This window comes from Ranitomeya imitator, chromosome 8, assembly GCF_032444005.1.
Source record: "Ranitomeya imitator isolate aRanImi1 chromosome 8, aRanImi1.pri, whole genome shotgun sequence".
NCBI classification, from domain to species: domain Eukaryota; kingdom Metazoa; phylum Chordata; class Amphibia; order Anura; family Dendrobatidae; genus Ranitomeya; species Ranitomeya imitator.
Window position 1 is genome coordinate 185918132 of NC_091289.1, and position 15609 is coordinate 185933740.

Sequence of the window (15609 nt, forward strand, 5' to 3'; positions counted from 1 at the left end):
ACCCTTGCCCCAACGCTAACCCTATCCCTAACCCTAGCCGTAACCCTAGCCCTAATCCTAACCCTAGCCCTAGCCCTAAACCTAGCCGTAACCCCAACCCTAACCCTAGCCCTAATCCTAACCCTAGCCCTAGCCCTAACACTAACCCTAGCCCTAATGGGAAAATGGAAATAAATAGATTTTTTAATTTTTTACTTTTCCATAACTAAGGGGGTGATGAAGGGGGGTTTGATTTACTTTTATAGCGGGTTTTTTAGTGGATTTTTATGGTTTGCCGCCGTCACACACTAAAAGACGCTTTTTATTGCAAAAAAATAGTTTTTGCGTCTCCACGTTTTGAGAGCTATAATTTTTCCATATTTTGGTCCACAGAGTCATGTGAGGTCTTGTTTTTTGCGGACCGAGTTGACGTTTTTATTGGTAACATTTTTGGGCACGTAACATTTTTTGATCGCTTTTTATTCTGATTTTTGTGAGGCAGAATAACCAATTTTTTTTTTTTTTTTTGGGGGGGGGGGTTTATACCGTTCCACGTTTGGTAAAATTGATAAAGCAGTTTTATTCTTCGGGTCAGTACGATTACAGCGATACCTCACTTTATCATTTTTTTTATGTTTTGGCGCTTTTATACGATAAAAACTATTTTATAGAAAAAATAATTATTTTTGCATCGCTTTATTCTGAGGACTATAACTTTTTTATTTTTTCGCTGATGATGCTATATGGCAGCTCGTTTTTTGCGGGACCAGATGACGTTTTCAGCGGTACCATGGTTATTTATATCTGTCTTTTTGATCGCGTGCTATTCCACTTTTTGTTAGGTGGTATGATAATAAAGCGTTGTTTTTTTGCCTCATTTTTTTTTTTACCGCGTTCACTGAAGGGGTTAACTAGCAGGACAGTTTTATAGGTGGGGTCGTTACGGACGCGGCGATACTAAATATGTGTACTTTTATTGTTTTTTTTATTATTTAGATGAAGAAATGTATTTATATATTTTTTTTCTTTAGGAATTTTTTTTTTTTTTCATGTTATAGGGTTAGATCGCTGATCTGACTCTTTGCAGAGCACTGTGTCAGATCAGTGATCTGACATGCAGGGCTGCAGGCTTACCAGCGCTTGCTCTGAGCAGGCTCTTGTAAGCCACCTCCCTGCAGGACCCAGATGTAGACCCGCGGCAATTTTGGATCCGGGGACTGCAAGGAAGGAGACGCTCGGTACAAGGTGAGGACATCGCCTTGTACCGAGGGTCTCAGGGAAGCACGCACAGAGCCCCCTCCCTGCGCGATGCTTCCCTGTACCGCCGGAACGATGCGATCATGTTTGATCGCAGTGTTCCGGGGGTTAATGTGCCAGGGGAGGTCCGTGACTGCTCCTGGCACATAGTGCCAGATGTCAGCTGCGATAGTCAGCTGACACCCAGCCGTGAACGGTGGCGCTCCCCCCGTACTATCCCGTCCCTGGGAATTAAGTCCCAGGTCATCTCGACGGGATAGTACGTCATATGGGACTAAGGGGTTAATTCACAAAATATCTATTATCTATTACTCTATCTATTATCTATCTATTATCTGTAACCACCAATCGACCAAACCGCTGCATGACCAGCTCTATCCTCACCTACTGTATCCTCACCCATCCCTTGTAGATTGTGAGCCTTCGCGGGCAGGGTCCTCTCTCCTCCTGTACCAGTTATGACTTGTATTGTACAAGATTATTATACTTGTTTTTATTATGTACACCCCTCCTCACATGTAAAGCGCCATGGAATAAATGGCGCTATAATAATAAATAATAATCTATCTATTCACTATGTAACATATTATTTATTTATTGTTCCTGGGTCCAAAGTAACATAGTAACATAGTTAGTAAGGCCGAAAAAAGACATTTGTCCATCCAGTTCAGCCTATATTCCATCATAATAAATCCCGAGATCTACGTCCTTCTACAGAACCTAATAATTGTATGATACAATATTGTTCTGCTCCAGGAAGACATCCAGGCCTCTCTTGAACCCCTCGACTGAGTTCGCCATCACCACCTCCTCAGGCAAGCAATTCCAGATTCTCACTGCCCTAACAGTAAAGAATCCTCTTCTATGTTGGTGGAAAAACCTTCTCTCCTCCAGACGCAAAGAATGCCCCCTTGTGCCCATCACCTTCCTTGGTATAAACAGATCCTCAGCGAGATATTTGTATTGTCCCCTTATATACTTATACATGGTTATTAGATCGCCCCTCAGTCGTCTTTTTTCTAGACTAAATAATCCTAATTTCGCTAATCTATCTGGGTATTGTAGTTCTCCCATCCCCTTTATTAATTTTGTTGCCCTCCTTTGTACTCTCTCTAGTTCCATTATATCCTTCTTGAGCACCGGTGCCCAAAACTGGACACAGTACTCCATGTGCGGTCTAACTAGGGATTTGTACAGAGGCAGTATAATGCTCTCATCATGTGTATCCAGACCTCTTTTAATGCACCCCATGATCCTGTTTGCCTTGGCAGCTGCTGCCTGGCACTGGCTGCTCCAGGTAAGTTTATCATTAACTAGGATCCCCAAGTCCTTCTCCCTGTCAGATTTACCCAGTGGTTTCCCATTCAGTGTGTAATGGTGATATTGATTCCCTCTTCCCATGTGTATAACCTTACATTTATCATTGTTAAACCTCATCTGCCACCTTTCAGCCCAAGTTTCCAACTTATCCAGATCCATCTGTAGCAGAATACTATCTTCTCTTGTATTAACTGCTTTACATAGTTTTGTATCATCTGCAAATATCGATATTTTACTGTGTAAACCTTCTACCAGATCATTAATGAATATGTTGAAGAGAACAGGTCCCAATACTGACCCCTGCGGTACCCCACTGGTCACAGCGACCCAGTTAGAGACTATACCATTTATAACCACCCTCTGCTTTCTATCACTAAGCCAGTTACTAACCCATTTACACACATTTTCCCCCAGACCAAGCATTCTCATTTTGTGTACCAACCTCCTGTGCGGCACGGTATCAAACGCTTTGGAAAAATCGAGATATACCACGTCCAATGACTCACCGTGGTCCAGTCTATAGCTTACCTCTTCATAAAAACTGATTAGATTGGTTTGACAGGAGCGATTTCTCATAAACCCATGCTGATATGGAGTTAAACAGTTATTCTCATTGAGATAATCCAGAATAACATCCCTCAGAAACCCTTCAAATATTTTACCAACAATAGAGGTTAGACTTACTGGCCTATAATTTCCAGGTTCACTTTTAGAGCCCTTTTTGAATATTGGCACCACATTTGCTATGCGCCAGTCCTGCGGAACAGACCCTGTCGCTATAGAGTCCCTAAAAATAAGAAATAATGGTTTATCTATTACATTACTTAGTTCTCTTAGTACTCGTGGGTGTATGCCATCCGGACCCGGAGATTTATCTATTTTAATCTTATTTAGCCGGTTTCGCACCTCTTCTTGGGTTAGATTGGTGACCCTTAGTATAGGGTTTTCATTGTTTCTTGGGATTTCACCTAGCATTTCATTTTCCACCGTGAATACCGTGGAGAAGAAGGTGTTTAATAGGTTAGCTTTTTCCTCGTCATCTACAACCATTCTTTCCTCACTATTTTTTAAGGGGCCTACATTTTCAGTTTTTATTCTTTTACTATTGATATAGTTGAAGAACAGTTTGGGATTAGTTTTACTCTCCTTAGCAATGTGCTTCTCTGTTTCCTTTTTGGCAGCTTTAATTAGTTTTTTAGATAAAGTATTTTTTTTTTATGTTTTCCTAACCCATTATGCCTAAAGCAAGTAGAGAACAGTCGTTGTTCCACAAAAACTTTGCTTCTGTGATCAGGACAATGAACACTACTCAGTATTGAATACGAATGGAGAATTTTTCTATCATCTATCTATCTATTGTCTATCTATTATCTTTCTATTGTCTATCTATCTATCTATCATCTATCTTTCTATTATCTGTCTGTTATCCATCTCTCACTGTCAGAATGGCACTGTGCAGACCAGTTTTAAGCCAAATACTATAATGTTCACTCACCCCATGGGGAGACTGTCCGGACCCCTCTTCTCCTGTTCTGCGGGGGGCTTCCTCCTTTTTTTCTTTGTAAAATAAATAATGCAAAGATATGGGACATATTCTTTTAGCCATAAAACCACATGATCTCTGCAATCCATTTTCTTCATGTTGCCATTGACAGCAAGCAGAGATGTTAGGTAATGGAAACACAATGATGCTTTCCGCTGTTTATCTCACAAAGGATTGCCTACACTGATACATTGTAACACTGGCAGACACAGACCAAAGAGGCTCCGGTGCGAGAACAATATCTGAGCCCTTTGCCGTCAATTATCTCATCATAATGTACAATTCCACCAGCTTTGGAGATGGTAGTGGCCCCTTTACCTCCTGGGTCCCTGTGCGGCTGCACAGATTGCACCGATGGTACATCTACCACTGCATTGATGGGACATCCACCTCTGTATTGATGGGACATCCACCTCTGTATTGATGGGACATCCACCTCTGCATTGATGGTACGTCCACCTCTGCATTGATAGTACGTCCACCTCTGCATTGATGGCACGTCCACCACTGCATTGATGGTACGTCCACCACTGCATTGATGGCACGTCCACCTCTGCATTGATGGCACGTCCACCACTGCATTGATGGTACGTCCACCTCTCCATTGATAGTACGTCCACCTCTGCATTGATGGCACGTCCACCTCTGCATTGATGGGACATCCACCTCTGCATTGATGGGACATCCGCCTCTGCATTGATGATACATCCACCTCTTCATTGATGGGACATCCGCCTCTGCATTGATGATACATCCACCTCTGCATTGATGGGACATCCACCTCTTCATTGATGGGACATCCACCACTGCATTGATGGGACATCCACCTCTGCATTGATGGGACATCCGCCTCTGCATTGATGATACATCCACCATTGCATTGATGGGACATCCACCTCTGCATTGATGGGACATCCGCCTCTGCATTGATGATACATCCACCATTGCATTGATGGGACATCCGCCTCTGCATTGATGGGACATCCGCCTCTGCATTGATGGGACATCCGCCTCTGCATTGATGGTGCATCCACCTCTGCATTGATGGGACATCCACCTCTGCATTGATGGGACATCCACCTCTGCATTGATGGGACATCCACCTCTGCATTGATGGGACATCCACCTCTGCATTGATGGGACATCCACCACTGCATTGATGGGACATCCGCCTCTGCATTGATGGTGCATCCACCTCTGCATTGATGGGACATCCACCTCTGCATTGATGGGACATCCACCTCTGCATTGATGGGACATCCACCTCTGCATTGATGGGACATCCACCTCTGCATTGATGGGACATCCACCTCTGCATTGATGGGACATCCACCATTGCATTGTAACCAACAGGGTTTCATTTTACTTAACAGCAAGCAGAGATTTTACATGGAAAGTTTATTTAAAAGTTGAAAAGCTTTTCTTTATGCTTTGAAGACCATTGGGTGGTCCCTGTCAGTGCAGTAAGGTTATAAAGGACCACCGTTATGGCCACCATTTTCCTCGTACGAGCTCACTCCAGCTTTCCCAGAGTCCTGAGTGGCAGTCGTCCCTGCAGCGATCGTGTCGCTCCAGTGTGGGAATGTATGGCGGATGTGCGCGCATTAGATATTATTTACCCATATACTTTATATATCAGTTGTCAGCAGCTTTCCCAGCGAGATGTGAGTGTGATTTATGCAGAGCAGGACAGATTGCAATATACATTTTTAATGACAGGAATCACAAATCGGCGGCGGCGATGAAGAACGTGCGCAGATCACTTGACAGATGCATTCTCCACTAACAGATGGCTCCGGGTTCAATCCCACATTAAGGAACTCAACATATTTCTGTTCTGATACAGGAGGCGCAGTTCACGTGTTCACATCAGAGGCTTGGTACATAAATGCCGCCATTAATCTCGCAGCCCTGGGCCCAGGAGCTGACACTCGCTGCAGGGAAGGGGCTTTATTCCTCCCTGGAAACGCTCACTGACTACGAGCTGAATAGACTGATCTCATTCCGATGCCAGAGGCCATTTTACTCTGATATTTCTATGTTGTAGTTACTTTTCCATTTGTTGCATCTCACAAAATTATCACAATCGTCTGCTAAAATCCTCTGTGCTGCTGAACCACCCTGTAACACTCAGTCTGTAACCGCCAATAAGATCAGTACGCTCCTTTTGACATACTCTGTGTTGCTGTGAATCCTGCTCCATCCACTGCATAACTGATACATCATCCAACATCAATATTTACATGAATGTATTCATTTTGCTACTTTGTTTCTTTTTTTTTTTGCTTTCTTTCTTTTCTTACCTGTTACTTTCTTTTCTTTTTCCGCCTCCTGTAACAAATCTACAATCTGTTTCCACCTGGATAAAGGAAAGGAACGTTCTCATTACAGAAAGCTCTTAATGTATTCAGACTCAAATGTGTACAGAGCCCAAATCAGACCCTTCCCTGTGTACGGATCACAGATAAAATCCCAGGTCAGATCTTCATGTAAAAGTTTGTGCACCCCTTGTCAAATATTACGGTTGTTGTGAACAGTTAAGCAAGTTGAAGATGAAACGATCTCTAAAAGGCCTAAAGTTACAGATGACACATTTCATGTGTATTTTAGAAAACAATATATTGTCATTTTTTTACATTTTAAAAATTATAAAAAGGAAAATGGTCTGATGCAAAAGTTTGGGCACCCTTGGAGATTTGTGTGCTCGGATAACTGTGACCAAGGTCTCAGACCTTAATTAGCCTGTTAGAGTTATAACTTGTTCACTATCATTGTTAGGAATGGTTAGGTGATGCAATTTATGCAGCTTTATAAAAACCCAGCCTCCTCCAACCTTGTGCCAAAAAAACAGCAGCCATCGGTTCTTCTAAGCAGCTGCCGAGTACTCTGAAAATGGTGGAGGCCAACAAAGCAGGAGAAGGCTATAAGAAGATAGCAAAACGTTTTCATGTTGCCCTTTCCTCAGTTTTAAATGTAATTAAGAAATGGCAGTTACCAGGAACTGTGGAGGTCAAGACAAGGTCTGGAAGACCAAGCAACATTTCAGTGAGAGTTGCTTGTAGGATTGCTAGAGAGACAAATCAGAACCCCTGCTTGACTGCAAAAGACCTTCAGAAAGACTTAGCAGACTCTGGACTTGTGGTACATTGTTCTACTGTTCAGAGACATCTGCACAAATATGGCCTTCATGGAAGAGTCATGAGAAGAAAACCTCTCCTGCATCCTCACCATGAAATTCAGCGCCAGAAGTATGCAAAAGAACATCTAGACAAGCCTGATGCATTTTGGAAACAAGTCCTGTGGACCGATGAGGTTAAAATAGAACTCTCAGGTTCTTTTTTAAGTGGAGAAAAAAAAGGTTTGTAAAATATATATATATACATTTTTTTTTTTCCTTCGTGATCTGGGGCTGGGTGAGTTTTTATTTTTTGCATGCTGAACGGACATTTGTATTGTTAACAAATTGGGGAGAACCCGGAGTGAACCCCCACTTTGAGGCCTAAATTTTAATTTTGAATAAGATTTTAATATTATAATCAAAAGGGTATGAAAGTTTTAGTCCCTAATCTGCCGCTATTTTTTCAATTATATTTTTACAGAATGTCTGCTGCTCTGTATTAATGAAGTGAACAGCAGCCGGGATGATAACACATATTTGGCAGAATAGGACAGTGATTTTTAGCACAAACGTCCCCCCAACATGTTTCACCACATTATCGGCGTCATCAGGGGATGGGACATAGGCTTCAAGGGACTGAAACTTTTATACCCTTATACCCTTTTGCTTATAATTTTAAAGTAAAAAAAAAATCAAATGAAAACTTAAAATTTAGGCTTTCTAGTGGGGGTTCATTCGGGGTTCTCCCCAATTTGTTAATTTTATGTATATCCATCCAAAGGTCAATTCGATCTCCTCCATCACTTTATTATGACGTTTGTATTGATGCCATTTTGGGATAAATATGATGTTTTGATTGACTGTTATTGCATTTTAATACTACGGCGACCAAAAAAAAAAGTAATTCTGGCGTTTTGATTTTTTTCTTGTTATGCCATTTACCAGTTGGATTAATTCTTTTTATATTTTGATAGATCGGGTGCTTCTGAACTCAGCGATACCAGATATCTGCATTTTTTTTATTTATTTTTTTATTTTGAATAGGGGTAAAAGGGGGGTGATTTGAACTTTTATATATATATATTTTTTAAAATGTTAAAAAAAAAAAGTTTTTAAAAATGTTTTAGTCTCCATAGGAGACTAGAAGCTGCGATCATCCGATCACTTGTCCTACACATAGCAGGGCTTCAGCTCATGTGCTATGAGCGCTGGCCACAGGGCGGCGCTCATAGCAGTTTGATGATGACAACCACAGGGGTCTTCTGCCAACCCATCAGCGCCCCATGATCAAATGACAAGGGCGCCGATGGGCAGAGCTAATGGCGCTCTTCTGGTGCAATCATGTTAAATGCCGCTGTCAGAAATTGAAATGTCAACAGCCGTGGATGGATCATGAATCCATCCGCGGCTGTTAGGGGCACATGACAGCTGATGAAATCATCTGACGTGCTGCAAAAGTTGCGTTCTCATCCCTGGGACCCGTATCACACAGGGGGAGGCGACCTATGACGTACCCTACAGAAGCCCTTTGTGTACAGCTCATGTCCCTGCGTACGGACCCCAGGTCAGCCCCCTTTGTACAGACCCCAGACCCTCAGTATGTAGATTCCGCACCCATCTAACCTTGAAATCTTATAATTTCAGATAAAAGCCCGAGGAGCTGACGCTGCTGCTCTACAGTTTGGGGACCCCACAAACGGCTCTTCATGTCTCAGCTTCATAGACCCCTGTTCTTGTGACAGAGGCGGGAGGAGGAGATCGGGATATTGGGGCGACATGAAGTCATCACCCCTGAAATTTTAGGTTTTAAAAAGGTTTATATTTGCTGAGATGAAGCGATGGAGGAGATCTAACGAAACCTAAATCTAAAGACAACTTGCCGGATGCTTCCCTGGTGACTGGACACATTGTCTTCTAGGAGAGGAGTCAGGGACGAGAGGGCGAGAGGGGCTCCATGAGACGCGCACAACGCCTGAAACTGCAACATGCAACATGGTAAAGACCCCAATGCGAGGAGTGCAAAGCGTTAATAACGGAAATTGTTATGCAACAGGCTTGCTGACAGTTTCCAATCACAGCCACAATACCTGTAGGGGAGTATCTGATATCAGGCATGCTGACAGTTTCCAATCACAGCCACAATAACTGCAGGGGAGTATATGATATCATGCATGCTGACAGTTTCCAATCACAGCCACAATAACTGCAGGGGAGTATCTGATATCATGCATGCTGACAGTTTCCAATCACAGCCACAATACCTGTAGGGGAGTATCTGATATCAGGCATGCTGACAGTTTCCTATCACAGCCACAATACCTGTAGGGGAGTATCTGATATCAGGCATGCTGACAGTTTCCTATCACAGCCACAATACCTGTAGGGGAGTATCTGATATCAGGCATGCTGACAGTTTCCAATCACAGCCACAATACCTGTAGGGGAGTATCTGATATCAGGCATGCTGACAGTTTCCAATCACAGCCACAATACCTGTAGGGGAGTATCTGATATCAGGCATGCTGACAGTTTCCAATCACAGCCACAATAACTGCAGGGGAGTATCTGATATCATGCATGCTGACAGTTTCCAATCACAGCCACAATACCTGTAGGGGAGTATCTGATATCAGGCATGCTGACAGTTTCCTATCACAGCCACAATAACTGTAGGGGAGTATCTGATATCAGGCATGCTGACAGTTTCCTATCACAGCCACAATAACTGCAGGGGAGTATCTGATATCAGGCATGCTGACAGTTTCCTATCACAGCCACAATAACTGTAGGGGAGTATCTGATATCAGGCATGCTGACAGTTTCCTATCACAGCCACAATAACTGCAGGGAAGTATCTGATATCAGGCAGACATAACAATGTAGCAATTTTGTCTGTTGTGTTCCTGATATTCTGCATTATGCTGTTTCTATTTTTTCCTCATGGGAGTCATCCACCTTTGAGGACTATTTTGCTGGTCTGTGGCCGTAAAACAGCTGAGAGGAGGTCAGAAAAAGAAGATAAAAGAGTTACAAACTCTACAGTTAGACCCTCAGAACAAGTTTACTGATAGATTTTCCGTTAGCTCAATCTGCAGCCAGCAACAGACAAAGCAACGTAGAGGCTGCAGAAGCCAAATGGGGCAAAATTTGGAACTAAACCCAATTGCAGAAGATACATCGCAAAGATACACAATCATGGGTATTTTTTTTTTATTACTTATATGCATATACTTGGGGCTAAAAATAATTCTTTCAACTAAATTTGAAAAAATGTTCGCACCGTTTGCTTTCTGTAGCCTTTGTTTTGCACCTTTTAATTCCTACTGCAGAACGAGCAAACTAAAAATCCTTCAGGGAGCTCTTCTGATAGCAGGGTTTATAGTCCTGATCTCCTCTTCTAATCGCTTATAAGGTAATTCATTAACCCACCTCAACCTCGATGTGGTCATAAATCAGCACACAGGAGTATAGCGATAAGGGCTGTAAACCCTGAGCGAGCTCACTTATAGATCCTTAGTTAGCTCGTTCTACAGCTTGCAATGTAAAGCGAATAATAGAGTCCAACTGCTCAAAATGTTGACACCTATTTTGCACACATTTAAGTAAAAATTGCAGCCAAAGCAAGGTATGGAGTGGGGTCTATTAAAAAAAGGCAATAAGAATAGAGGCAAACTTGCCAACAGTTTTGGTTTTACTGAGACAGCAAAGGTAACTGGGCAGGAAAAAAGCATGGCACTTCTGCCAGAGCAGTTTGTAACTCTGCTATCTGTCTTTTTCTGAGCTCTTCTCAGTGGATTTCTGACCACATCAAAGTTGAATGTGCAGAAAAACAAAAGATCAAATTGTTTAATGGCACCCAATTGCTAAAAAGGCGTTTAGTCCCAAATACATATATATATATACTAGCTGAAGAGCCCGGCGTTGCCTGGGCATAGTAAATATCAGTGTTCAGTTATAGCACCTCACGTCTCTTATTTTCCCATCATGCCTCTCATTTTCCCCCTCACACCTCTCATTTCCCTCTAACACTTGTCATTTCGACCTCACATCTGTCATTTTCCGATCACTTCACTATTTTCCCCCATTCCTCTCATTTTGCACTCACACCTTTTCATTTTCACCTCACACCCCTCATTTTCACCTCAGTATATATATGTTTGTCATCTCCCTTATATATAGTATACACCTATGTCTTCTCTTGTATATAGTATATACCTGTATGTCATCTCCCCTGTAAATAGTATATACCTGCTGTGTGTCATCTCCTCCTGTATATAGTATATACCTGTATGTCATCTCTTCTGTATATACTATATACCTGTATGTCATCTCCTCCTATATATAGTATATACCTGTATGTCATCTCCTATATATAGTATATACCTGTATGTCATCTCTCCTGTATATAGTATATATCTGTGTGTCATCTCCACTGTATATAGTATATACCTGCTGTGTGTCATCTCCTCCTCTATATACCTATACCGCGTTCACACGTTATTTGCTCAGTATTTTTACCTCAGTATTTGTAAGATAAATTGGCAGCCTGATAAATCCCCAGCCAACAGGAAGCCCTCCCCCTGGCAGTATATATTAGCTCACACATACACATAATAGACAGGTCATGTGACTGACAGCTGCTGTATTTCTTATATGGTACATTTGTTGCTCTTGTAGTTTGTCTGCTCATTAATCAGATTTTTATTTTTGAAGGATAATACCAGACTTGTGTGTGTTTTAGGGCGAGTTTCGTCTGTCAAGTTGTGTGTGTTGAGTTGCGTGTGGCGACATGCATGTAGCGACTTTTGTGAGATGAGTTTTGTGTGGCGACATGCGTGTAGCAACTTTTTGTGTGTCGAGTTGCATGTGACAGGTTAGTGTAGCAAGTTGTGTGCAGCAAGTTTTGCGCATGGCGAGTTTTGCGCGTGGATAGCTTTATGTGTGGTGCGTTTTGAGTATGTGCAAGTTTTGTGTGAGGCAACTTTTACATGTGTTGCAAATTTTTTGTGCATGTGGCAATTTTTCCGCGTGTGCAAGTTTTTGCGTGTGGAGAGTTTTCCATGAGGTGAGTTTTGCACGTGTGGCGAGTTTAGCGTGAGCCTAGTTTTGTATGTGGCGAGTTTTGAGCGGCGATTTTTGTGTTTCGACTTTTATGTGGCGAGGTTGGTGTATGTGTGGTGAAATGTGTGCTGAGGGTGATATGTGTTCAAGCACGTGGTAGTGTGTGGTGCATTTTGTGTGTGTGTTCATATCCCCGTGTGTGGTGAGTATGTCGGGGCCCCACCTTAGCAACTGTACGGTATATACTCTTTGGCGCCATCGCTCTCACTCTTTAAGTCCTCCTTGTTCACATCTGGCAGCTGTCAATTTGCCTCCAACACTTTTCCTTTCACTTTTTCCCCATTATGTAGATAGGGGCAAAATTGTTTGGTGAATTGGAACGCGCGGGGTTAAAATTTCGCCTCACAACATAGCCTATGACGCTCTCGGGGTCCAGACGTGTGACTGTGCAAAATTTTGTGGCTGTAGCTGCGACGGTGCAGATGCCAATCCCGGACATACACACATACACACACACTTTCAGCTTTATATAGTAGATATATATATATATATATATATATATATATATATATATATATACATACACACACACACAATATATCACACTATATATATATATATATACACACACACACACACAATATCAACAATCTTTTTGGGAATACACCTTTAAATCCCTTAAAACCTGACACAACCAGAACCCCGGATCTGCACCTCCGGGACCGAGAGAAGACCACGTGACGAGCGATCTCTGCTGAGCAAACTCTGTCTGAAAGATTCTGCGTCCTGGATTCCCCCGAGGATCCTCTGTATGTTCCTCTCTGTGTCCTTATCAATAATTGGGCCTCTATGGTATAAAATATTACTAAGTAGCAACAGTAGAAATGTAACAGATAAGTAAATAGCTCAAGATTCTCCTTTAACCCCTTATCCACCGCAGACAATTTTTGTCCGTCCTGCCGCAGCCCCTTCTTTCCCTTTTTTGTGGGAATAACTTTTTAGAGTTTTTATTCGTCTAACTCATTCCATGACTGTTTTTAGTGACACATTGTACTTTATGTTAATGCAAAATTCGCCCCTTTAGGGGGATAGATCTTTTTTTTTTATTCTGTTTTCTTTGGACAGCCGGATGAACCAAAAACAGAAATTCTGGCAACGTTTTAGTTGTTTTTACATCACGTGGTGTTAATAATGGATTTCCTTTATTCTACGGATCAGTACGATCTCAAATTGATAGATGTTTTTTTAAATATTTGTAAATATTTTTTCTTTTGTTTAGTCCCATAATGAAACCTCCCGATGCGATTGCTCATGTAATACTGTACGCGCGATGCTGCTGGTGTTACGCCGCCTATTAGTCCTGACTCTTCTTTTCTGGTCGCTGACTTTCGCATGTTTTTTTACTTACTCTTTAGATTTCTCCACTGGAAATCTGACATATTTGCTCCCAATAATCTTCACAATAGTTTCCGGCATCCTCTCTCGCACAGGCTGGGGATTCCTCACGTGAGGCATCAGATTGCTCAGATGTCAGGAAATCTAAGTGTTAATCGTAATATTTCAGGGACTTGGTGTCTAGAAAAGAGAACATGAATGCAGCGGTGATGTTATTCCATAACTGCACATTTACTGTTCAGGAATATAAGAAAGCTGGGTGACATCCAGGAATTGGCTCTAGTGGCAGGAATATTGTAACAGCCAAACTTCATCAGACTCAATACATTGCTAAATAGTCAGAAATCCCATCCTGACCAAATACTTCTCACAGCTGAGGATTTGTTACAATTGTATCCAGTCCAGATAATACTCTGTTAACTAAACAGTTTCAACACCAGACTCATACAGGAGTTGGATTTGTTCTGTTCACTCTCCATTAGGCCATGTTCACACTATCAGTATTTGGTCAGTATTTTACATCAGTATTTGTAGCCAAAACCAGAAGTGGGTGATAAATACAGAAGTGGTGCATATGTTTCTATTATACTTTTCCTCTGATTGTTCCACTCCTGGTTTTGGCTACAAATACTGATGTAAAATACTGACCACATACTGATCGTGTGAATGTGGCCATAGTCATTTTTGGAGGTACGTATAACTTAAAATATGCTACACTTCTGGGTGTAAACAAGAAAATGCTTCCAATGACAGTAACAGTGCTCGCAAAACTAGGATTTAGTCCACAAGGTATATTAGAAACTTCACTATAAATGATTAAAAACAAACAAACCAAAAAAAAACCACAGAAAATTCCATTTAAGGGGCTCTCTAGGTTTTACAATCTTTTTTTTTCTTAGAATGCCCCCCTTTACAGTAGATGAACAAAGGATGTTCCACTTCTTAGACTGCCAACTTGCCTGGGGGAACTCTGCAGCGCCTCCACAGGGAAAATAAGGCATTACACCACTGGAGGACTCAGACAGAGAAGGGTCCCTGTTCAAGGACAATATATGGGCCCTTTGCAGTCCAATAGCTCACCATTATGCACCATTCCACCTGCATGGTAGGCGATAGTGGCCCCCTTACCACTTGGGCCCCTGTGCTTCTACCAATGATATGTCCGCCTCTGCGTTACACTATTGCAATCAATGGATATTGGATGGATCTTTTGGATCAACCTTCTTTGTGGTCGCTTTGAATATGTGATGATGATCCTTATTGAAATAACCCCCTCAATAGGGTGTTGGAAATGAGATTCATTAATCAGTCTATATTTCTAAGGCCACGTTCCCGCGGTGAGTGTTTGGGAAGTTTTTTAGGCTGCTTATAGGATAGGAAACCTATCTTACAAAATGGGTGCAGAAAATCTGTGACATCAAAAACTCACCAAACGCTCATGGTGGGAAGGAAGCCCAACGTGCGATAATTCATAGTCCTTTTGCCTCCTCTACCTCTATGGCTGCTCCTCCTTTCCCGCCGGTGATCCTGGGTTCTTCTTAAAGTCACGGTCGTTCACTCCCAGTCCCCGTTATGGTCTGTGATGAGAATTCCCGTATAACCAAGGTGTAATGAGCGCCTGTCTAGAGGATGACCTGTTGGTGGGCCTTGAGGACTGGAGTTGGGGACCTCTGGTCTAGAGGTGCAGCTCCCACTCCTTGTAACTAAGGTGCTGGCAGCAAACACAGCCCGGCTGAGCGATGGCTGCAGGCTCCCTATCAGACATGTTTATTCTTCAGGTGTGTCCTTGTGTTATGCGGATGATTAATGAGCCTTAAGAGCATTATTTATAGTGACGTCCATAATGGATTTCATCTATGTAAAGTGATACCCGGATTAGAATCAGAATAGCCTAAGAAATGTAAGGTGCTGCTCCGCTCCAAGAAAAACAACCTCA

General features: G+C 42.2%; 1 protein-coding gene across 2 annotated transcripts in view; it reads right to left on the reverse strand.

The window, feature by feature from the left end:
* Positions 1–15392, reverse strand: part of C8H1orf87 (chromosome 8 C1orf87 homolog) — a 30452-nt gene extending 15060 nt beyond the window's left edge. Inside the window, exons 1-4 of one of the 2 annotated variants that reach the window (XM_069736635.1) lie at positions 15103–15392; positions 13687–13853; positions 6403–6458; positions 4052–4113 (exon numbers count right to left, since the gene is read on the reverse strand). In XM_069736635.1, coding sequence (XP_069592736.1) covers positions 4052–4113; positions 6403–6458; positions 13687–13793 — 225 coding nt within the window. In that variant the 5' untranslated portion in view covers positions 13794–13853; positions 15103–15392. The remainder of the gene's footprint in view (positions 1–4051; positions 4114–6402; positions 6459–13686; positions 13854–15102) is intronic. The other variant, XM_069736633.1, reaches the window with a different exon arrangement.
* Positions 15393–15609: the final 217 nt, after the last annotated feature.